The sequence below is a fragment of the Cervus elaphus genome, chromosome 4 (assembly GCF_910594005.1).
Source record: "Cervus elaphus chromosome 4, mCerEla1.1, whole genome shotgun sequence".
Taxonomy (NCBI): domain Eukaryota; kingdom Metazoa; phylum Chordata; class Mammalia; order Artiodactyla; family Cervidae; genus Cervus; species Cervus elaphus.
Genome location: NC_057818.1, coordinates 15,495,279 through 15,517,654, shown reverse-complemented (window position 1 = coordinate 15,517,654; position 22,376 = coordinate 15,495,279). Strand labels below are relative to the sequence as shown.

Below are 22,376 nucleotides of genomic sequence, written 5' to 3'. Positions count from 1 at the left end.
AGAAAGGGTTCCTCTCAGGGGACGGTGACTGAGGCTGCCTCAGAGGTGGCCCAACCGCAGAGGGGCTGGAGCCAACACTGGGCAGGAAAGGCCTGGCCTCTGGGCCCTGGCTCACTCTCGTGGGTCATGGTGTGAGCACTGACCTATTAACTGGGCTTTTGTGCTTTCTCATTTGTTTTATTGATAAAATTCACACATCACCGGGTGGATGGTTTCTAGTATATTCAAATCTCCATAAGCATCTGCACAGTTAAGACCACATTCATCATCCAGAAACCCCAGCCCCACCAGCAGTGGGTCCCCGGCCCTCGGCCCACATCCACCCTCTACACGGGTGTGCCTGTTCCTGTCATGCCAGCTGCGTGGACCCACCGCCACTGCCTTCCACAGCTGGCTTCCCGCAGCACAGTGTGGCCCAAGTTTATCCATGCAGCTGTACCACAGTTTCTCATGGCTAAGTAGTAGTTCATTGTGGTTAAGACTTGTGTATGTCCTAAAAAAAAAAACGCCTCCACGGCCTTTCATATCTCCTGGGTGTGCACTTAGGAGTGGAACCCTGTGTCTCTAGGGGCACCTTCCGGGCCCTGTCGCTGTGGTGTGGCAGGGACACCAGCCAGCTTGCCCCACACCCTCACCTGTCCTGGCAAGAGTAGGGAGGTGTCTCACTGTGCTCCTCTTTCACCTGGCGACTTCTGTTTCCCATCAAGCATCTTTCCCTCTGCTTGGTCACCTGTGTATCATTGTCTTTGGAGAGACAGTCTGTCCAGGTTTCTCCCTGGTTCTTACTTGGGTGGTTTTTTGTCATTGGGAGGGTTCCTTATGTATTCCAGATACTAGACCCTCATCAGATAGATTTGCCCTGAAGGCATCTACTGCTTTAGGTCTCCTACGAGTTCATCTTTGTCAAGCATGTGGGTGACCAGCGCCCTCTGTGGCAAAGGCTTTCCTTCCCCACGGCCTCAAGGTGAGGGTCTGGTTCTGGCTTCGGGCCCTACTCCCTGGTCAGCTGTCTTCACCGCTATGGCTTCAGTTTCAATGTATAGTCAAGGCTTGGCTTTGTGGGCTCACAGGGGAGCCTGAGACCACAATGCCTGCTGCCACGGCCCGCCATGGGGCCAGGTGGTTGACCTGTGTTTACCCCCCACCCCCAGAAATACCCGCAGCCCAAGGGGCAGAAGAAGAAGAAGATCGTCAAGTACGGCATGGGCGGCCTCATCATCCTGTTCCTCGTGGCCATCATCTGGTTCCCGCTGCTCTTCATGTCCCTGGTGCGCTCTGTGGTCGGCGTCGTCAACCAGCCCATCGATGTCACCGTCACTCTCAAGCTGGGAGGCTACGAGGTGAGCATCGTGAGGGGGCCCAGCTTCACGTGGCTGCTGGCGGCAGGGCTGGGGGGCCTCTCCGGGCGCCAGGTCACTGTGTCCCCACCGCCAGCCCCTGTTCACCATGAGTGCCCAGCAGCCGTCCATCGTGCCCTTCACGCACCACACCTACGAGGAGCTGTCCAAGCAGTTTGACCCCCACCCGGTGAGTGGCCCCCCCATGCGCCTGCCTGGGATGGGAGGGGGGCCTGGCTGCTCCCCACTGAGATGCCACCCTGCGCCCAGCTGGCCATGCAGTTCATCAGCCAGTACAGCCCCGAGGATATCGTCACGGTGCACATCGAGGGCAGCTCCGGGGCGCTCTGGCGCATCAGCCCGCCAAGCCGGGAGCAGATGAAGCGGGAGCTGTATAACGGCACAGCCGACATCACCCTGCGCTTCACCTGGAACTTCCAGAGGTGCGTCCTAGGGGGGCACCCCACCCTGCGCTTCACCTGGAACTTCCAGAGGTGCGTCCTGGGCGGGGAGCAGCCCCAAGGGGTCACACACCCCACCGGGTCACACTGTGCCGCTGCCATAGGGACCTGGCCAAGGGCGGCAGCGTGGAGTACACCAACGAGAAGCACACCCTGGACCTGGCCCCCAACAGCACCGCCCGGCGGCAGCTGGCCAGCCTGCTGGAAGGTACCTCGGACCAGTCAGTGTGAGTGAGCGGGGGGCCTGGTGTGGAGGGAGGGCTGGACAGGAGGGCTGGACCAGGCCTGACTCGCCACTTCTCCTCACAGGGTCATCCCCCACCTCTTCCCCAAGTACATCCGTGCCCCCAACGGGCCTGAAGCCAACCCTGTGAAGCAGCTGCAGCCCAGTGAGTGGGGCAGGGGTTCGGGTGGGGGTGCTGGCTGCAGCTGCAGCCCTGGACAGCTGGGGGCCCTGACACCTCCTGGTTCCCACCTAGACGAGGAGGCTGACTACCTCGGCGTGCGTATCCAGCTGCGCAGGGAGCGTGTGGGTACAGGGGCAGCTGGCTTCCTCGAGTGGTGGGTCATTGAGCTGCAGGACTGCCAGGCCAACTGCAACCTACTGCCCATGGTCATCTTCAGTGACAAGGTCAGCCCACCCAGCCTGGGCTTCCTGGCCGGCTATGGGTGAGTATGGCAGGGCCAGGGGGCGGGGCCGGGGGCGGGATGCAGGCCAGCGGCAGCCCGAGGCTCACTCGCCCACCCACCTGCCCCCAGCATCATGGGGCTGTACGTGTCCATCGTGCTGGTCATCGGTAAGTTCGTGCGCGGCTTCTTCAGCGAGATCTCGCACTCCATCATGTTCGAGGAGCTGCCGTGTGTGGACCGCATCCTCAAGCTCTGCCAGGACATCTTCCTGGTGCGGGAGACGCGGGAGCTGGAGCTGGAGGAGGAGCTCTATGCCAAGCTCATCTTCCTGTACCGCTCGCCCGAGACCATGATCAAGTGGACGCGCGACAAGGAGTAGAGCCGCCGCGGGTGGAGTCGAGGCCCCGGCCTGATGCTGCTGTCACAGGAAGCCGCGGCCCGCCCGGCGCAGGACTGCTGGCCCTTCCCGTTGTCCCCCACCCCCACGCGTACTGTAGTTTTCTAATTAAAACGTTTTTATTTATACAAACGGGCAATCACACGCCGCCTGCCCGGCCTTGCCTGTCTTCCTGCTCCCGGGGGGGTCTCCTGTCCCAGGCGCTGGTCCGCGAGCTCAGCTCTTGCCAGTCCCGGTCTCGTCTTCGCTGTCCCCCAGCAGGTACTCTCGGACCCCCTGCTCGACCGTGGCCCTAGGGGAACTACACGGTAGGAACCCACATGCGGAAGGAACCCCGTGCTGCCTCTCCCCGGAGAACAGGCAGTACCTCTGGCTGCGGAGCTGGGCCTCGGACAGGATGTAGGGTGGCAAGGGCTCCAGGGAGGGCTGCAACAGAGTGAGCACGGGCGAGGGGCCGCGTGGCAAAGGCCGGCCAGCGCCCCTCTGCCCCTCGCCCACAGAGGTGGCCACTCACCAAGTCCTTCATGTTCACACGGCAGCCGTAGCACAGCTGCTCCATCACCTGGGCCCGGGGGTCCTCTCTGCAGAGACAGCTGGACTGAGCGCCTGGCCCGGCCCCCAGGGAGGACCCCCGCGCGCACCCACACTGTGCAGCCCCCAGGCGCCGACCACAGCGGGGTGGGGGGCACGAGGGCGAGGCAGGGACTCACCTCCTGTGGCAGCCGGGGGCCCCGCCCATCCCGGCACAGCAGCAGGGCCCGGCAGCCGCCCCGGCCTGCGTGACAGGGGGCTGCATCTGGGGGAGATGTGAGGTCTGAGCCCCAAAAGCCGTGGCGCTGTCTGCAAACAGAGAGGAGCTGATGGGACCTTGGGGGCCACAAAACCCCAAGAGCACTCACGGGTGCCCCGCCCCAGCACCACACCAGGTGAGGACGGACCAGCAGTGTCGACGTCCAGCGTGCACATGCAGAGCAGGCAGCGGGGGCCGGCGGCACAGCCGTCCCTGGGGGCCTTGATCAGCTTCTCGCTTGTCCTGGGGGTGGGGACAGGGCTCTAAGACACTGCTGGCTGGGGGCTCTATCCCACCAGCGCCCCACCCCCACCCCCACCCCTAGTACTCACACACACACACCTGTACACGGTGCTGATCGTGGAGGGGAACTGGGCCTGCAGTCTGAGGATGAAGGCCTCCATCAGCCGGTGGATGCTGGCCTTCTCAGGCGCCTAGGAGCAATGAGACAAGGGGGCAGCTGTGGGAGGGGCCCCACCTCAGAGGAGCGTGGACCCTGGGCTTCTCCACAGCATCACTTGAGAGTCTGCTGTGGAGCAAGCCAGGCACCCCACTTCTAGAGCACCCCCGTTGTTCAATCAGGCACCCTGACAGAGCCTATCTTGCCCCTCACCCCACCCCACAAACCCCCACTCCGGGAGGGCGGGGATGCCCCACGTGGGCTCCACTACGGTTAAGGGGTGTGCACACTGCCCACCTTGGTGTCCAGGGCTGGCGTGCAGATGGAAGGCACAGCAAACAGGTGGTTGTAGAAGGCGACCTCCTTCAGCGTGTGCTCACGCATAGGCCGTACCACCACCACGTCACCGTGTCGCTCGTCTGAGAAGCCCTGGGGGCGGTGAGGGGGACAGTGTTCCTCGCTGTACTCGGCTGCTCCTGCCCACTGGCGGGGTCCCAAGCTCTCCCCGCCTCCTGGGCAACCCCTGGGCAGCTTGTAGGCGCACCGTGTCCCAGGCGAGGAAGGCCCCTCTCCCCAGCGCCAGGCTGGTCATGAGCTTGATGGCCAGGCGGGTGCAGCTGTCCCCCGTCATGACTTTGGAGTAGCCGTGCTTCCGGGCCACGTGGAGAATCAAGTGGGTCCTGTGGATCGAGGCGGGAGGTCTCATGAGCCCAGGCAGGCAGGCCCAGAACTCGGGGGGCAGAGTGAGGCAGACTCACCGCAGAGTCTGCAGAAGCTCCTCCTTGGCAGTCAGTGTCTTCACCGAGTCAAACAACCTGGACAGCGCCTGGGTCTGGGCGGTCGTGGGTGGCCCAGTGTGGCTGTGGGGGTCCTGGGAGCAGTGCTGGCTCTGCCGCTCCACCCCGTCAGCCCCCAGCGCGTGCTGCTGCTGCAGGAAACTGTCCACGGCAGCCTTGTAGGCTCCCTCCGTCCCCGCTGGCTCCTGGGCAGAGAAGCGCAGCACGGAGGGTGGCAGGCTGAACACCTGCGGGAGGAACAGGGGTGTGAGGCTCACCCAACGTGGGGGAAGCAGACCTGTGCCCCTCAGGGACACCCAGTGCTCACCCCCAGGCCCTCTAACAAGGATGGCCCGCCCACCTCTTCCAAGGCCACAATGTGCCATGGGAAGCCAGTGGTCTGCAGGACCAGCTTCACCTCTGCCAGGGTTTTCGCTCTGTTCTCGGGGCTCTGGCCGCAGGCAGCTCCCTCTGAAAACCGCAGGCAGAGAAGAGAGTCAGGCTTAAAGAGATGCAGACAGTGGTCAGGACCAACAGCCCTGTGCCCTGGGGCCAGCGGTCTCTGAACGCTGACCTGTCTCCTTGGGGGGCATTTTCAGAGTGGCTGCTGAGTTCTCTGGGCATGGGGTGGAGGCCGGAAGGGCAGGCCCCCTCAGGCAGTGAACTCGCCCTTCTCACTCAGTGCCCTGGACCCTGGGGTGGACACTCAGCAGACGCTCCTGCCCAACCCTGGACGGTCTGAGACAGGACGGCAGCAGTGCTGTCCGCCGAACACGCTCACTGTCTCCAGAGAAACGCCCCCAGGAGGGCTTCCTGTGGGCACAGTGCCAGCGGTCAGCAGGCCCACCCGAACACCAGAGCCCAGGAGGAGACGTACCATCAATGTAGACAACCCCTGGCACGAAACGCAGCCTCTTGGCAGAATCTCGACTCAGGCCCTGGGGGGATGTGACAGGGCCTCAGCTCCAAGGCCAGAAGCCACCGGGCACTTTGCTGCAGAGACTCTGCTCCTTCCAGACCGAGGGCCCCCAGGAAAGGGCAGCAGTGTCCCCTGTGCTGTACCGGAACTCCATGCAGGCCCACAGGGAGGAGGCACAGCCCGACACGCTTCAAAGCGGCACTACCTGGGGTACCTCTGTCCCCCTCCAAGTAAAACCCACCCACAAAGTCTGTCTGTGCCTCCTGGTAAAACCCCGAGAAGCCCCTGCCAAGCCCCAGAGCAAGAAGAGACCAGGACAGCAAGGCGCCTCTGGTCACGGGGAAGAGCACCCACGGGCGTGGGCTCGGGGGAGAGGGCTGGTCTCACATCCTCTGGCCAGGTTAAGGGGACCGGGAGGCAAGGGCAGAAAACCAAGCACAGAAGTGCCGCCTCCAGGAAGCCCTGGTACAGGCCACACCACCACCCCTTAGAGGGCGCGCAGGGCTCTGGGTATGTGCCACACGGGTCAAGGCCTCCCAAGCGCCCCAGGGCTACCAGGAGGAGTCCCACTGCCTCCAGTGCCCAAAGCGGGCCTGTGGATGGGCCAGAGCACAGCCCCCATGCCCCCTGTCTCTCCACTGACAACCCCTGAGACCCTGCCCCTGCCTCTCCGAGACCCCCCTTAAACTGCTCAAGAAAGCCACCCTGACCCCTGCCAGGACTGAGCCCATCCAAGGTCCCTGGGGCACCTGCTCTTGCTTCACTGTCTTGTTCCGGGCACCCTCCCTGGACCAGGGGAACGCCCCTGGTGCCTGGTGCTGTCCAGCAGCACATGTCTGCAGTCAAGAAAAGGGACAGGGCGCTAAACCCAGACACGGCTGGGCACTCCTCACACCACTCCGGGGCCGGCGTCCACGTGCCCACATCTAAGAGCCCCGAGCAACCTGGCTGGGGAGGGGACCTTTCTCTCCAGCCCCAAGCAAGAGTCCCTTGGTGCCAGCCCCCACCACTGGATCCTGGCTAGGCGTGGCAGGAGGATGGTGTAGAGACATACCTCAAGGACCTGCCAGACCATGGAGCTGGATGAAGCCCCCCCAGACCACGCCAAGAGCACCTGCGGAAGAAGGAACATCACTGGGGGCACCGCGCCTCCAACATGGCCCCTCATCTCTGCCCACAGATGTCTCCAGATGTGAGTCCCCCAGAAGTCCGGGTGTGCACCCGTGGGAGAAGCTGGCACGATGCGGCTGGGACAGGCTGCCTGCAAGGGGGGCGCCACACCCTACCTTCTCTCCTGGGAAGATCAGCCGGTTCTTCCCTAGCATGGCTCTGAACTTGTGGACGTACAACGCCTTGAAACAGTCCCTGCAACACAGACACCAGCAGCTGTGCAACACAGCCCCGACCACCCAGCAACACTTTGCAGGCTGACAGCCCGAGAGTCCACCAGGTTACATTTTCTTTCAGCCACTTCCACCCTCAAAGCAGTGTCTTGACATTAAAAGCTGCACCCAAAGATGGGTGAGGATAGAAAGGGAAAAAAAAAAAGTGGAACAAAAGAAAGCAAAAAGGAAGAGAAAAAGACCGAAAGGAAGAAGGGGCAAGAAGGGAGGAAAGAGGAAAAAGAAGAGAGACAAGCAGAGAGAAAGCAGCTCCCTCCCCAGCAACCCAGCAGGCAGCCAGGTGGAGCAGAGGGGCCCAAGCAGAGGGGAGTAGAGGGACCTGAGCGGAGGGGAGCAGCGCTGCCCCGGACAGCGGCCAAACCAGGGCTGTGCCCCCACAGCATTTCCTTCTTCCTGCTCAGATGATCTACTGTCACAACAGCCCCCAACACAGAACAGGCCCTGCTTATGAACAGCTGACCAAACACCCCATGGAGGCTTTGTGGACAGTAACTCAACAGCAGAACACTGAGGCTCCAGGGACTCCTGGGGATGTGCCACCGGGTAACCTGGAAGGTCAGGACCCTGGGAGGTTCCTTGGGCAAACACGGATGCTCACGGTGGCAGAGAGGACCCTGCAGCTGCCATAGCCGTGCCCCCCGCAGCACCATGAGGCCCCTGCTCTCCCTCTGGTCAGGTGAGGCAAGAGCTTCCTACATGCTGACCTTCTCCACCAATGAGGAACTTGCTCAAAACCCAGACTGCCAAAATCTGCAACCTGGAAGATCAGCCTGTCACCTCTTCCCAGAATAAGCAAGCAGGGGAGGGGAGCCCTGGGCCCAGGAGGAGTCGCTGTGGCCTCTCTCCTCCTCATCAGGGAGCTCTCCAAGCAGACTGGAGAGACCATCATTTCCAGATGCTCTTATGTGGTTAAAGCAGTGACTTTCGTATCTAAAACATATTTCATGACAGCACACAGCAAATCTACTTGGCCCCCAAAAATGGGCAACTGTGAGAAAGTTTGGAGAAAACAACTTATTTCATCCCATTGTCTTCTTTCTCAGAAACTTAGTAAGTAGAGTCCGATACTCTGGGAGACCAATTTAAAAATGTGAGCTGGTCAAATAACTCAACGTGTTAGTTTGCTATGCATGCCACGTCACCAGAATTTCATAAAACAGGTGACAAGCCTGACCCCTGTGGAGCTATGGACACCGTGAACATGACCAGACACTGAAAAGTTATGATTCACGGGCAACGTAACAGGGCCACAGACAGCTTCAGATCAGACAGAATGTGCTAGGCCTCTCTGGGACCAGCCCCTGCTCCTGTCCAGAGGTCCCCCCACAGATTGCCCCTGGTGGTCCAGTGGCTAAGAGTCTGTGCTCCCAATGCAGGGGCCTGGGGTCCATCCCTGATCAAGAAACTAGATCCCACGTGCCTCAACGAAGACCTGATGGAGCCAAATAAAGAAAACAAAAAAAGAAACCAAAAAACCTCCAAAGGTGCCCCCACAGCTGGGTCAGAACCCCCCCTTCCATGCCCCCCCCCCTCACAATACAGGCAACACACAGAGCGCCTGCCAGGGAGCCCAGGGTGCTCCAAGCTGCCCCTGAAGAGCTCTTCTCGCCTGCACCACACTCCTCTTCACCTTTGCTCCCAACTCTCTCTGTAAGCGACACCCGGACCTTCCTGCCACCTGATGCACACCTGGACTATGGGAGAATAGCACTCACACAAGAACCGACACCCAGAGCCATACACACCCACCCACCCACCCCTGGACATTAGGAGTAAAATGCTTTCAAAAGCAAGAAATAAAGCCGCAGAAATGGAGGCAGTCCTGGTTACTAAGACTGTGTGTGCCGAGTCACCTCCCACCTCCAGGCCTCACCTGCAGAAGGCGTCTCCAGCCCGGATCACCACCACAGGCAGGCCTTCCTTGCACTTCACACACTTCTGATCCCGGGTTCTGAGGCATTGAGAGAAGAGAGACCAGGACACTGATTACACGCGCTCAGGGGCTTCAGAAAGGCGGCAGCCGGTTTCTCATCCCAAGCTGTTGTACCAGAGAGGCCATGGTGGGGTGGGGGCGGGGGGGAGCCTGCACCTCACAGACCGGACCTTGTATCTTCTCCAGACTACCCCTTTGAGGAAATACCAGGGCCCTAAGAGGATTTCGGTTCGTTAAAGCCAGCTCAGTGGGCTCTCCTAGGGCTGGCACGAGAAGGGAGACAGCTCGCTCTGGGAGGTCCTGGAGGGGAGAACTGGAACCAGAGTGCAGAAGCGGCCGGGAGGCCGACTTTCCTCGCCGAGTAAGGACAGTTTGGTCAGAGGCGGAACCACTCCACTGGCTACAAAAATTAGAGGAGCGAGCGCGCCAAGTGTTCACCACGGGATTGCCAGGCACTCCCTGGGTGCTGAGGAGCGAGGTCCACCCCACACCAGAGATTGCTGGACTCCCAGAACCCGCCCTAGGCGGTCTCCGGGCTTCCCGGAGCGTGGCCCCCGAGACTGAGCGCAAAGCGCCCACGGGCTGGCCCTCGGGGCAGAGCTCGCCGCCTGCCGGAGGGTCGGAAAGAAAGCGGCGGGTGCAGCTGCCCAACTTTTACCCAAGCCGTGGCTGCGGCGGCCCCTTGGGGGCGGACTCCCCGTACTCCTCAGACATCTCGCACATGGCTTCGCCGTGCCGCTTAGCAGACAGCTTCGACAGCAGAAGCAGGACGCATCCTGACTGCGTCACCTAGGCGCCGGCGCGAAGGGCGGCCGCTCCCTATGACGTCAACACGACGCCGACGCAGCCGTGACGCTCGAACCGGGGGCGGGCGCTCCTTCTGACGTCAACTCGGCGCCGGCGCGGCCGTTACGCGCAGGCCAAGCCGGGACAGGGGCGGCGGCGGCCGGCCGAGCCCGGGGATGGCGATGTTCCGCAGCCTGGTGGGCTCGGCTCAGCAGCGACAGCCGCCGGGCGGACCCGCGGGCGGCGACAGCGCCCTGGAGGCGCAGTACAGCTGCCCCATCTGCCTGGAAGTCTACCACCGGCCCGTGGCCATCGGCAGCTGCGGCCACACGTGAGTGCGCTGGCCTCCGGGAGGCCGCGGGGTCGGGCGCCGCCGCGGGGAGGTCTGAGGCCACCCCAGTGCAGTCCCAGCGCGCGAGGACTTGGGGGGCGAGGGGCTTCACGCGCAGCGCCGTTTCTGCCCTCTGGGCACGTCCATCCGCCTCAGCCCAGCGTCCTGCCCGCCCGCCCCGGGCGCTCGACCCCAATCACCCCGTCGGCAGACAGGGCCGACCTGCAGCTCTGCCCGGTCTCGGGTGCCAGGAGCCGCTGACGGCCTCGGCGGGCCTCCCTGGGAACTCAGAGGGCAGCGGGCGCGACATCTGTGCCGGTCGCCTTCCATCTGGTCTCCTGGAGACTGGGGTGGGCAATTGTAAATAAATGCTTTATGGCTTTTGCTGTCAACTATTTTTTGGATCCGCTGTCAGCTTGTCGTGACTGCAAAGAGGAGTTCCCTAAAGTTTGGACAAATGCTTGCTTGGAGTCTGGTGCTGTTTTGTTTTGATGGAGAACTTGGGTCACCATGGGTCACTGAGCAGCCAGGCAGGCTGGCCCTCGGTGGACCAGATGCCACACACCAAGCTGCGCCAGGGCCAGTTGTTTCAGGAACACAAACCGGAGAATGTGGCTCTTCTCCCAGCAGAGAGCTGCACTTATGTCTTCTGGGAGCTGCCAACCTGGTTGGGGGGGCGGGGGGCGGGCTGAGATCAGAGTGTGTGATCTCCAATTCTCCAGAAGGCTGAATAACACAGCTCTTGAGTGAAATTAGAAGGGTGGGAGAAGGGGCAGGAGGGCTTGGCTGCCCGCAGAGCTGCTGAGGAGGTGGGGCCAAGGTGCACCCAGGATAGCAGGAGTCCCCAGAACATTTTGCAAACAAAGGCAGCTGGCCTAGGAGGTTCTTGATGCAAAGAGGAAACTGGAACTGCTAGGTGTGTATGCTGTGTATCCTCAGGCTGCAGGACTGTGTCAGGAGTCGGGAAGCCTTTACACACACACAGTGCAGGCGGCACAGACACCCACCTGCGCACCCTGGGAGAGTGCTGCTGACTAGTCCTGAAGGCGCTGTGCCTCACTTTTTCATGCTGTTTGTGACATTTTGGCAGGGGCAGCTTTTGAACAGCACCTCTCTCGTCAACACACACCAGTGGGTGTTGTCACAGTGTGTTCAGCTTCTTCCAGCCTATCATTGAGAGAGCTGCAGAGCTTGTCTTGGGGCCCAGTTTTAGAAAGCCTTTCCTGGGCTTAGGATTTCTATCAACACTCGCCAGCCCTAGACACAAGGCTTTTTTCCCACATAGTCTTTTTAGAATACAGAACTACACAAACTGCTGTGAAAGCATATTCTTCTATAATACCCTCTCCCCACACTTTTCTTGGCAGAATCAGACCCCTCTTCTCCTGTTCCTGAGGCTGGTCCTGCAGCAGCCTCTTCTTCAGCTTCTGCCTTAGAAATATTTTCTTCCTGACTCTACCTGCTGATGTAAACCTACTGGCTGTTTATCTCTGCTCCTTACTTTCCATAAGTTTCTTGTCCGATGTTTTGAAGGCGTGTGTACAAACGAATATGAAAGATTTAAAGACACACCTTTCCTTTTAAAAAGTCTGCTGGTGGTCTGGTTATCTGCCTCATCCTACAGCTACCTGACTAAGCAGTTTCCTTCCACAAAATGGGTTTTCTGGACGTGACAGCAGCCCTGCCTGGGCCTGGATTACTGCTCCAGCACCAGACAAAAGGGGACAGGTCACAGGGAGAGCTTTCCAGCAGGAGCCCAGAGGCAAGGGGGCTCCTCGGTGGAGACTGGAAGCACTCCCAGGAAGTCCCCAGAGGAAGCCAGTAATCTGTCACACTCAGGGGATGCCCTGGGCAGTAAGCCACATCTGGAACCAGAAGCCACCTGGCTGTTTCTAATGCTCTGACGAAGCCTCCCCTAGTGCCAGTGTATTTGGGCCAGAGTTCTGCCTGGGCTGCCTCCAGCCACTGTGCCTCTTCTGTCGCCCTCTCTGGTCAGTGCCATCACATTGTCCCCCACTTAAGTGTCCCCACGTGCAGTCTGTTAATAAACAGAAGTTGTAGAAAAACTGGTACACTCATGCATAAGGAGATACATAGGGAATGGTGGTAACAGACATTTTCTGAGTCCTCCCTGCTTGCAGAGGCCTGAGAGACAGGTGCTGTTACTCTTTCTGTGCAAGGAAAAGGAGATCACGGTGACCGAGGGCAGTTCCCAGGTGCGCAGCAAAGCTGAGGCTGGAGCTCAGGCTGCTGGGCCAGGCCAGCCTCTCAGCCCCTCTAACTGAGGCCCCTTGTGCGGCCACAGCCCCCAGCACCCGTGGGCCAGTGCCTGCAGAGACCTGGGACTGCTAAGCATATACTAGCCTGGAGCGGGCTTCTCTGCTCAGTTTGCAAGGCCTCTGTCCACCAGCTCAGTGGCCTGAGAGGCTTGGGTCCCAGGCGGCTCCCCTGTGTTGTGCAGGGGGTGACCAGTGGGGGCAGCACTGGAGCGATGGGCCCACGCAGAAGAGGCTTCCGCCAGCTGACAGGCTGCCCCCCACGCCCCAACCAGGTCTCCATGTGCCTGTGAGGGCAGGGGCCACGCTGCACCTCGTTCTGCCCCCGGCTTCTCAGGGAGTAAGACACGAGATGGCAGTGTGGCAGGCGGGGCTCGTCCTGCTTCTGGAACCGCAGCTTCCCTGCCTCCCCTCCCCACCAGGCGCCCCTCTCCTGACCCGAGGCCGGTTTGTCCTGAGCACACCCTCAGCCTGGCGCTCTGTGAGCTTCCTCCAGCTCCTTGTGGCTCAGGGGACACATCCCCTCACTGAAAGCACACACAGGTGGCTGCATGGAAGCCAGATGCAGGAGAAGGGCCTCTGGATCACCTAGGGTGCCTCTTCCTGAGAAGAGGTGAAAATCTGAGGCGGAAGGACGGGGGCCTGTGCTCAGCTGGGCCGTCTGTGCCCCCAGAAATGCCCGCAGCCCCACCTCCCTGACCCCCGCGGGACAGGGCACACCCCGATGCCCAGCAGGGTTCGTGCAGGCCGCCAAGCTGCCACCTTTCTCGCGGGGCTAAGCCTATGGGCTGTGGACGAGGCTCCAGTCTGCTGAGCAGACACCTCGACACTTCCTACAAGGCCAGACTGAGCTGGTCCTGAGATCAGGCTCTTGGTCCCTCTTGTCCCCCAGCTGAGAGTGTTCGACCTGCGGCGTGTGCTCTTCCACAGCACAGGGCTGGTTATGAACATGAGCTGCTGTGGCCAAGCACCCTCAGGTGCAGAACACGGCATCTCCAGAGACATGGCTAAGAGCTCAGAGCCAAGAGGAGCCTGGGTGCCTGGGCACAGCCCCTCTGCCACCCTGCCTCTGCTCAGGCCGGGCCCGAGGCCTGCTTGCCTGGGGACAGGGCATGTCCCAAGACTGGTGACGCTCCCTGGCCAGCCTTGGCCTTGCTCCGTCCAGTGAGTGCTGGGCCCTGGGGCCCTGTGGTTTCCTCTCAGCACTGGGGGTTAGTGATTTTACCCCCAGACTTAGTGGGTGGAGGGCCTCCAGGGTCTCCCACGCTGTTCTGGAGCCCCCGAGGTATTGTCATCACCCATTGCAGTGAGATAGGCAGGGTGGGCCCTGGCCCTCCCACAACCAGTGCTCTTGCTGGGACCAAGTCTGGGGGCCAGCACAGGACAGGGGGTCACGGCTGCAGCTCAGGAGCCCACGATGGGGCAGGGACAGGGCCATTTTTCAGCCAGATTGTGCCCACCCCGCCTGCAGGCCCCGCACAGAAGCACCCGCTGATGTAGGGGCGTGCAGCCCTCAGGCCCGTGTCCCCCCTGCAGGTTCTGTGGGGAGTGCCTCCAGCCCTGCCTGCAGGTGCCGTCCCCGCTGTGCCCACTGTGCCGCCTGCCCTTCGACCCTAAGAAGGTGGACAAGGCTGCCCACGTGGAGAAGCAGCTCGCATCCTACAAGGCGCCCTGCCGAGGCTGCAGTAAGAAGGTACTGGCTAGGGTCCTGGCGGGTGTGCAGGGGAACCGGGCGCAGGCCACCCCACGGTCCTGTTGAGCAACCTGCTGCTCCACTCACTTCCCGAGTGTGGCCTGGGCTCTGGGCTGTGGCTGATGCGGGGATGGGGGCTGAGCTGAGCCCACCCTAGACACAGCCTAACACACCAGTGACCCTCGGACTGCAGGCGGTGACTGAGGCAGGCCCAGGCCCACCAGTCCCTGCAGCACCCGAGCTCCCCAGCCTGCCCCACACCTGCTGTTCCTGCAGGCGGGCGCACCACCTCGCAAGGGACCCAACCTGGGAGCAGAACGTGAAGTGAGGTTTTCAGATTCCACAATTGCTCAGGTTAACTCTCCTGAGTTACCACAGTAGGAAGCGGCCCTGGTTGCTCTGTCCTCCGGGTCAAAGGTCTGAATGTCCAGGGGCCTCCTTCAGGCTCTCGTGCCCCTCCCTCCCAGCCCAAGAGCAGCATGAGGCACCTCCGCCCTTGTTCTGTGTTGTGGTTCTTTCCACACAAGTGGGATCAGAGGGGCAGGCCTCACGCAGCGTCCCCAGCCCTGGGCAAAGGGGGGCCAGGCTGGTGTCAGGAGGCCCTCCCCCTGTACCCCTGGCTCCTGGTGGGCACTGCTAGAGGCCCCTGCCCTGGGGAGCGAGCACTCCCCTGCCCTGCCCTGTTCTGAGCCAGTTCCGCCTCTGGCCAGAGTGGGCAACCTGGTAACCGAGAAGGTTGTGTCACGTTTGCTTTCCTACTTCTTGATAAGGAGTTTTCAGCACATCTGACTGCCTAGAATTTTGTCTGCTGGCTCCCGTTATGAGGGGTAACTTTTCACAAATAAACACCCTCCCATGGGATCCCTGGTGGTCCAGTGGCTAAGACTCCACGCTCCCAATGCAGGGGGTCCACCTTCAGCCCCTGGTCAGGACACTAGATCCTACAAGGCCCAGCTAGAGATCCCAGTGGGGCAACTAAGACCCAGAGCAGCCAAATCAATCAATCAATTAAACAAACAACCCTCCCATGTCCCCCAGCTCCCCAGGGGCCCCGTCAGGGCTGCTCCCTGAAGGCCCCCTGCATGACCACAGCGTGAGCTGTGAGCGCCTGCTTCTGGGTGCAGCTCCGCAGCCCTGGGTGCATCAGCCTCCTTCAGCCGGGGTGCTGGCCAGGGTGTCAGGAACCAGGGGCCCAGCCCCCGCCCCCTGACCCTGCCCTCTCTCTTCCCAGGTGACACTGGCCAAGATGAGAGTGCACGTGTCCTCCTGTGTGAAGGTCCAGGAGCAGATGGCCAACTGTCCCAAGTTCGTCCCCGTGGTGCCCACGTCCCAGCCCATCCCCAGGTAGGCCCCGCACAGGTCATCCTCTGTGGGCACTTTCTGGCCTATGTCACAGGGTGGGCAGTGTAGCTCTGCCCTGAGGAGGTGGGAGGGCTGCTGGGCCCCCTGCGGAGGGCCTCAACCCCTGCAGGAGGGGACCCAGGAGGGCCTGGCCCAGCCCACCTGTCAACCCCCAGTGGGGAGCACAGTCCTTAGGCTGGGGCCGGACAGATACCACTCTGGGCGCGCAGCCTCGTCGAGGAAGGAGAGACTGGGAGTTACTAGATGGGAGCTCCTGGTGGAACGTGCAGAGGAGGGCAGGGGCTCCACCACAGCAGGGCCCACGGTGCGGGGGAGGGCGAGCCGGCTGGGCCGTAGGAAGGGGGGCAGCGCCACTCACCCCCTGCCCCGGCCCAGCGCCGTCCCCAACAGGTCCACCTTTGCTTGCCCTTACTGTGGTGCCCGCAATCTGGACCAGCAGGAGCTGGTGAAGCACTGCGTGGACAACCACCGCAGCGACCCCAACCGCGTGGTAAGCCCGCCCGCCCCTGGGACCCTGCTCCCCACACGCACGGCCCCATGGACTCACCCCCCACCTCCTGGCTCTGTCCCAGGTGTGTCCCATCTGCTCGGCCATGCCCTGGGGTGACCCCAGCTACAAGAGCGCCAACTTCCTGCAACACCTGCTGCACAGGCACAAGTTCTCCTACGACACCTTCGTGGTGGGTGACCCGCCTTCCCCCTGCCCTGCAGTGCTGGTGGTGGGCGGGTCTGCAGGGCCACTAGAGACAGAGGTCTGGGGGCTCTGGGCTGTGCAGAGTGGGCCCCTCACCCACAGGCCAACCAGCTCTCCTCACTCGGGGCTCCTCTGGGGGAGGTGCCATCGTAGGGGCACCATCTCCCTGGTTTTGCACTGAGGCCTGGGGATACAGACCCTCCTTGGGGACAGGCCCCTCCGAAGCCCACTGGGCAAGAGCCACATCCCACCTGCAGACGCTCCCCTCTTGTGTGCCCCCAGGCCTACTCTTCCCGTCCCCTGCCAGCCTCCAGGCACCCGGCCTCATAGGGTCCCGCCTCTGCTCCGCCCACACTTGGTCCTGATGGTAGAAACACGGGGGTGCTGGCTTCCCCGCCCCGTCCTTGAATCTGGGGGGAAAGGACAGCTCTCGTTACTCGCATCCATCGTGCACAGTCTGTCCAGCCCTCCATCACTGGGCGCAGTGTCCTCAAGGCAGCTTGCTGTGTGGACTTCAGGGCAGCCAGACCATCCCCCCACTGGTTGCCACGAGGTGCCCGGGACCCATGACCGTGAGGGCTGACTGGACGCCGGTCTGTCTGAGGTGACCGGGCGGGGGTGGCCCTGAGAGACCACGGCGTCCCGCCCAGCTCCGCCCCTGTCTTCCAGGACTACAGCATCGACGAAGAGGCCGCCTTCCAGGCCGCCCTGGCCCTGTCTCTCTCTGAGAACTGACGGTGCCACCACTGGCTGAGCCTCCCCACCTCCAAGGACAGAGCCCGCCGGCTCCTGCGCCCAGACCCGCCTGGGAAGGCGCCCCGAGGGCCGGGCAGAACCACATCGCTGCCAGAGGAGAGGCCGCGTCCCCACCGCCTGCGCTCCTGCTGAGCGCCACTGGCTCCTCGGTGCTCGGGCTGAGCAGGTGGCCTCGCGGGGCAGCCACTGGGGCAGAGTGCGGCCCCTGTCCGTGTCTCAAAGCCATGCTGTCCTCCCTGCCGAGAGGACCCTTCAGGCCCCGCCACGTCCGCAGGCCCTGCCACCCAGCAGGGACGCACAGGGGCCCGGCCCAGCACCTGGCAACACTTCCCCCTTGCGCGCTCGGTACTGGCTTTTGTGATACCTAGAGGTTCCGCACTTTTCTATATTATCCGGTGTGATGACCTTTTCACGTTTTCTAGAGCAAAGACTGAGCAGTTACCCTGCATATTGCAATATCTGTGTTTGACTAGGAACAATAGTATTTTTATGGAACATTTACAAAATTATATTTTTTAAAAAAAACAAAAACAGTTGTGGGATAGGTGGGGGAAGGAGAGAGACAGGACAATGGCTGTGCGTGGGGACCAAGGTGACCACATCCCCAGGTCACTTTGCTGTTCCCCAGGGTCCCTGTGATAACAGCCAGAAGAAATCCCAGTGCCTGGCCACTTGTGGAGGCAGCCGGGTCTGCTCCTGGCCTCCCACCCGGGTCCCGGCCTCAGCCCTGCTGTCACTGTTCTGAAGCTGACCACCTCCCGCCCCAGGCAGGGCCACCCCCAATGGTGGCAGGACGCGGGGGCCGGGGCAGTGGCTGGTCAGGCCAGAAAACGCTCACTAGCACCTTCGTTTGGTTTCTGGCATAAATTATTGCTGTCTTTAAAAAAAAAAATTTAAATAAAACGTTTCAAAGCATCTCAAGCGGCCTGACCAGTGCATTTCCTTCAGCAAATATTAACAGCAGAGGGCTGGAGTGGGGTCAGGAGACTGTCCTCTGCTGCAGGCCTGTGGGCACGTGTCCGTCCCCAAGGAGTTCCACCTCAGAGGCTCCCACGGCCTCCCCAGGCAGCCTGCCAGGCTGTGCCCTCAGCATGTGCCCTCACTCCCCAGCCCAGGAGCTGGCCCTCCTCTCAGACATCCATCCAGGGACGGTGGTCTCAGGCCAATGTCAGTGCCAGGACCCCCTGCTGTTTCCAAGTCACCACAGGCCTTTAAAACATAACAAGCACCCCGTGTGGTCAGGGTCCTGGTGCCCTGCCGAGCTGTCCCTGCCTGCCTCCCCTGCCTGTGCCCTGGACCCTGCCCCTCAGGAGAAGGTGAGGCTCCCGCAGACTGTGGTAGGGCTGACAAGCAGAGGCCTCCACAAGAGGACCGTCCTGCCTGGGGCACAGTTAGCCACTATAGAAAGCCTTCCTCAGGAGCCACCAGCACCCCACCCCCACTGACCACCCTCTGACCCCACTGGCCACGGATGCCACCTGCCAGCCTGTCCTTCTTGCTGCCTTCCAGAAGAGGCCGTGACGTGGTCCCAGGGGCCACCCAGGCCCAGCCTCAGCTTCCCCAGGGCTGGTGGGAAAGGAAGCGTGTGGCCAAAGTCCCCCTCCTGCAGGAGGCCGAGGGGCTGGGATTCAGCCCCCTGTGTGCAGGTACAGGATCCTCGGGGTGGCCCTGGCCAGTCCTCTAGGGCATGGAGCCAGCAGGGGCAGCGCAGGGACCACCCAGCTCCAGAGGCCAGGTGCAGACGCTGCCCCGCATCCTCCCCCCACCAGCCCAGTGCCTTACTCCACCTTGACCCTCCCCTGCCCCCGGCAATCAGCAGTGCTGACCCCTCTGGGGCTGGCCACCCTGCCCCCGTCCAGGACCTGTCGCTTCCCACCCCCCCCCCCAGCCCGGAGCTGCCAGCACATCGTGTCCGGGACACATGTGGTTCTGGGGTCACTGGGCCCATGTCCCAGCCCCAGTTCAGCTGGCAGCAGCTACGTTCTCCCCTCCTGGACACAGCCAGCCTGGTCAGCCACCCACAGGCCGCCTGGGGAGGACGGAGCTGCTTTCACGTGCCCGTTACGACCCTTGGTGCCCACAGAGTCCCAGGGGCAGCCTTGGGGCAGTGTCAGCAGGTCCTGACGTCACAGTGCCCTCGAGGAAGCGACGCCCGGGTGTCTGTCCCCAGGTCTCGCCCTGTAGAGGTCTCAGCACCCACCATGCCAGCACACGACCAAGGGCTCCCAGCCACAGCAGGCTGGCAGTCCCCGGGGGTGATGCCCAGGCTGCAGCGCCTCCTTCTGGACTCTCTCCGACACACCCAAGCACCACACGTCTGCCCACGAAACGTACTCCCTGGAAGGAGCTTTGAACTGCCTCACCACAAGACGGCGGGGACTGACGGGCCCAAAGACACCTCCACACAGTGGGCCTGAGAACACATCCCCAGCAGCGTGTGATCAACACCTGCTGGCAGCGAGCTTCCATGCCCAGAACCCGTGATGAGCCCTGTTCTCCAGCCCAGCCAGCTGCCAGAGCCAGGACCCGACCAGGAGGAGCTGCCCTCGTGATCACAGAGAAGAAAGCCGTGCCCCGTGGCCCTCCGGCCTCTCCCACAAGCCGCCAGGAACGAGGGCCCAGATGGGGAAGGGGCTCTGAAAGAGTGCTGTGGAGCCCAGAGTTTGGAATTCGGCTGTGCACCAGCAGACACTCCCCTGCAAACCCCGGCCCACCTGCGGAAGCCCGACTGCAGTGACACCCGGAACAGCTCCTGCAGCGTTCCTCGTGTGCACGCCAGAGTGCAGGCCTGCACACACCTGAGTACTGACACACTCACATGTGTGTCCCTCCTCAGCCCCACATCGCCTGTGAGGCTCAGCACCTGCAGACGCACCTACTGCGGGTCACAGCTGTGTGTGGCCAGGTCCCCTCCCAGAAACCCCATGCACACAGCGTGTGGGCCCCTCCCCCCACTCAGGAACCAGTATCACCTCTAACAACCAGCCCTCCAGAGGGATCCTGCAGCTGCCAGCAGCTGTGAGCCCCTTCTGGGGGTGGCCACACACACACTGGCCACCAGCCTGAGCCACAGCCCTGGGTCCGTGACTTTGGACAGCCACGAGGATGCTCCAAGGCAGACTATCACAGTCAAGCCCTTATGACAAATACGCCACACACCAGCACAGGGGCCACGCCACCAGGGCAAGTACCCTGAGTGCTGGGACAGCTGAGCCCCAGCTGCAAGGCCAGGTTCTGAGTGCCATTCTGAGCCCCAGAGCCAGGCCCACCGTGGGGCCAGGTACCTTCATCCAGGTGTCTACACTCGAGAGATCCCCAGGGAGGGGCATGCCTGGACCACACCTGACACTTTTCCATGTAATCTGACAGGTACTGCTGAGCCCCGACCACAGACCCAACCTCACCCAGGTGCTGTGGGGGAGGGCGAGAGCGTCCCACCTCTTCAGCCCTTGGGCTGCATCTAACACGGAGGGGCTTTACACATTGGGCCAGGAAGCCCAGTTAGTAGAAAATCCAGGCTCAACGGAATACAGATGCACAAGCCCAGAGTCACATTGTAAAGCACAGAAAAGAACAAAACATACCTGTCAAAGAAAGAAAACACCAAAAAAAAAAAGAAAGAAAGAAAACACCAATGTAGAAGGAATTGTAACAATGTTATCTGGGCTCTGCTGGCTCAGTGTCGGATAGAGGCAAGCGGGCAGGTGGCCACGAGCAGACATCTCCAAGTGTCAAGGGCAGACCCTGGGGTCCCTGCAGGTCCTGCTCTGATGGGGAGTGCCATTCCAGGAGGCTGGAGGGAGTGGGCTTCCGACAGCGCAGCATGGGGCCTAGCTGCAAGGCAAGGTGGCCATACTGAAGACAGAGGACACAGACCAAGGTGAGGGGGTACTGCCACCGACCTCCCAGGGCTGCACAGGGGCAAACAGGGCCGGCACTTGGGTTTTCCTGAGTCCTACTCCAGGCTGGCCCGGACACAACCCTGTGAGTCACAGTGAACAGGGAGTCTGTGTGACCACAGGAGGGCAGTTCTGAGCAATAGGCAGGGACCTCAAACTTCCCTTTGGGTCACTGCTCATGGCAGCCCTCGGAAAGGAGCACCCCCACCCCAGAGGTGCTCTAGGGTCCTCGAAATCCCTGGGGCATTTCTTGGATGAGATTGGCCGGTTCTCCATGGGAGTGCGCGAGTCCCTCTAGGGACTAAAGTCAACCTGGGGCAGCCACACAGTGGTTTACTGGGCAAGGAAGGACGGTGTGGGTGCAGGGCTGGTCCGGGTATCTGCAAGTGTTATCTACGTCTGGGAAGACAAAAAGGAAGGGAAAGTACACACGGAAAGCTTGAGGCCACGGGAGAAACACACAAGCAGAAGGCAGCCACATGTTCTCTGAAATGCATGCGAGTGGCAACCCGGTGGTAAGCCAGGTGATGGGAGAGACAGACATCTTCTTCCATCTGTGCCCCACCTGTCTGTTCTTCCATGAGCCCTAACCAAGCAACAGACACCCTGAATGAGGCCGGAAGTGCCGACCCCGGTCCCAGTCCCACTGCCACCTAACTCAGCATGTTTTCTTTTCCGCAAAACTGAAGGCACATACGACCTGGTGTGACTCAGGCCTCCCTCCCCATGTCTCTCTGAGGCTCCTCTGTGGACTCCTCACCAACTCCACTCACCCCCAGGCTCCTGGCTGGCAAAGCACCAGGCTGCAGGTGGTGCCTGCACCTCACCTTTCAAGGCAGGTCTGCTGCACAGACAGGGAAGTGCCTGGCGGTTCTCAGGGGCCTGGCAGTGTGTTCCTCCACCCCCGCCAGAGACGGACCCCTGAATTCATCAAATGTCCACATCAGAAGGTACCAGACATGCAGGCATGGCCGGCTGTCGGTGGCACTGAAAACTCCAAAAGACACAGAAGGTGAGGCTGCCTGGGCCACACAGTCTGGGCTGCAACAGTGGGTGCCCTCTCACCCCACTTCCCACAGCTGCCTGTCTGAGCCCTCGGAATTCCAGAATGCCAGGCAGTGTCCTTCCTCCCACCAAATGAGCTTTCTGGAGCCAACTGCTAAAGTACTGTCTCTTCTGGGTCCCCTCCCATTGGGAGAGGGACAGTCTCCCCGAGGTCGGTCGAGCCCCTGGTCACCACTCTAGCGGGTCAGCAGGGTCAGCTCTGGAGTTCAGGGCTGGCGCTCATCAAACCTACCTTTGCGGGTTTACGCAGGAGGCGGGGCGGGTTTATAACTGGCTGGAGCAGGTTCTCCGAAGCTGGACTCGGCTCACGCTCCCACCACAGGGTGGACTGAGCCCAGCTCGGCTTCCGCCCAGCCTGACCTCCGCCCTTCAGTCCACGGCGAGTGGGCGCGCCAGGTCTCGGGGTCGGCGTGACTCATGGCGCGCGCCAGGGAAGTCCCGTGGGCTGGACACGCAGCCACGCGCTCC

At 61.7% G+C, this 22,376-nt stretch overlaps 3 protein-coding genes across 8 annotated transcripts in view; 2 read left to right on the top strand and 1 right to left on the bottom strand.

Annotated features, from left to right (window-relative positions):
• The window catches only part of PIEZO1 (piezo type mechanosensitive ion channel component 1), a 56,571-nt gene extending 53,618 nt beyond the window's left edge, over positions 1–2,953 (top strand). For 2 of the 3 annotated variants that reach the window (XM_043898277.1, XM_043898275.1), the window contains exons 45-51: positions 1,152–1,340; positions 1,435–1,527; positions 1,608–1,831; positions 1,903–2,025; positions 2,108–2,187; positions 2,278–2,467; positions 2,558–2,953. In XM_043898277.1, the coding sequence (XP_043754212.1) occupies positions 1,152–1,340; positions 1,435–1,527; positions 1,608–1,831; positions 1,903–2,025; positions 2,108–2,187; positions 2,278–2,467; positions 2,558–2,807 (1,149 nt within the window). In that variant the 3' untranslated portion in view covers positions 2,808–2,953. The remainder of the gene's footprint in view (positions 1–1,151; positions 1,341–1,434; positions 1,528–1,607; positions 1,832–1,902; positions 2,026–2,107; positions 2,188–2,277; positions 2,468–2,557) is intronic. The other variant, XM_043898276.1, reaches the window with a different exon arrangement.
• On the bottom strand, positions 157–22,354 carry CTU2 (cytosolic thiouridylase subunit 2). Of its 3 annotated transcripts, XR_006340470.1 has the most exons (17): positions 22,141–22,354; positions 20,606–20,774; positions 8,987–9,064; positions 6,997–7,075; positions 6,765–6,824; positions 5,669–5,729; positions 5,153–5,262; positions 4,774–5,039; positions 4,560–4,695; positions 4,313–4,444; positions 3,958–4,049; positions 3,764–3,858; positions 3,536–3,665; positions 3,340–3,406; positions 3,193–3,251; positions 2,990–3,117; positions 157–2,696 (listed from the first exon to the last, which is right to left on the bottom strand). XR_006340470.1 is itself a non-coding variant. In XM_043898280.1 (15 exons), exons 1-15 carry the CDS (start codon positions 9,767–9,769, stop codon positions 3,042–3,044), a joined length of 1,506 nt encoding a protein of 501 aa, XP_043754215.1. In that variant the 5' UTR covers positions 9,770–9,835; the 3' UTR covers positions 2,926–3,041. The 3 variants fall into 3 exon arrangements, 1 of the variants encoding a protein (XP_043754215.1); XR_006340471.1 differs by lacking the exons at positions 20,606–20,774; positions 22,141–22,354 and adding an exon at positions 9,705–9,835; XM_043898280.1 differs by lacking the exons at positions 157–2,696; positions 20,606–20,774; positions 22,141–22,354 and adding an exon at positions 9,705–9,835 and having other exon boundaries at positions 2,926–3,117.
• On the top strand, positions 10,009–17,865 carry RNF166 (ring finger protein 166). Of its 2 annotated transcripts, none has more exons than XM_043898284.1 (6): positions 10,009–10,163; positions 13,976–14,132; positions 15,364–15,476; positions 15,885–15,984; positions 16,067–16,174; positions 16,858–17,865. In XM_043898284.1, the coding sequence occupies exons 1-6, from the start codon at positions 10,009–10,011 to the stop codon at positions 16,921–16,923; spliced, it is 699 nt and encodes a 232-aa protein (XP_043754219.1). In that variant the 3' UTR covers positions 16,924–17,865. The 2 variants fall into 2 exon arrangements, with proteins under 2 accessions (XP_043754219.1, XP_043754218.1); XM_043898283.1 differs by having other exon boundaries at positions 15,870–15,984.
• Positions 22,355–22,376: the final 22 nt, after the last annotated feature.

What these genes read in the sequence shown, in the direction of transcription:
- CTU2 (XM_043898280.1), bottom strand. Translation starts at nt 9,769, where the DNA reads ATGTGCGAGATGTCTGAGGAGTACGGGGAGTCCGCCCCCAAGGGGCCG. An exon ending in GCTGGAGACGCCTTCTGCAG is followed by an intron (nt 7,076 to 8,986) that starts GTGAGGCCTGGA and finishes TCTGTGTTGCAG; the next exon opens with GGACTGTTTCAAGGCGTTGT. An exon ending in ACATTGTGGCCTTGGAAGAG is followed by an intron (nt 5,040 to 5,152) that starts GTGGGCGGGCCA and finishes TTCCTCCCGCAG; the next exon opens with GTGTTCAGCCTGCCACCCTC.
- RNF166 (XM_043898283.1), top strand. Translation starts at nt 10,009, where the DNA reads ATGGCGATGTTCCGCAGCCTGGTGGGCTCGGCTCAGCAGCGACAGCCG. An exon ending in ACGTCCCAGCCCATCCCCAG is followed by an intron (nt 15,477 to 15,869) that starts GTAGGCCCCGCA and finishes GCCCCGGCCCAG; the next exon opens with CGCCGTCCCCAACAGGTCCA. An exon ending in GCAGCGACCCCAACCGCGTG is followed by an intron (nt 15,985 to 16,066) that starts GTAAGCCCGCCC and finishes GCTCTGTCCCAG; the next exon opens with GTGTGTCCCATCTGCTCGGC.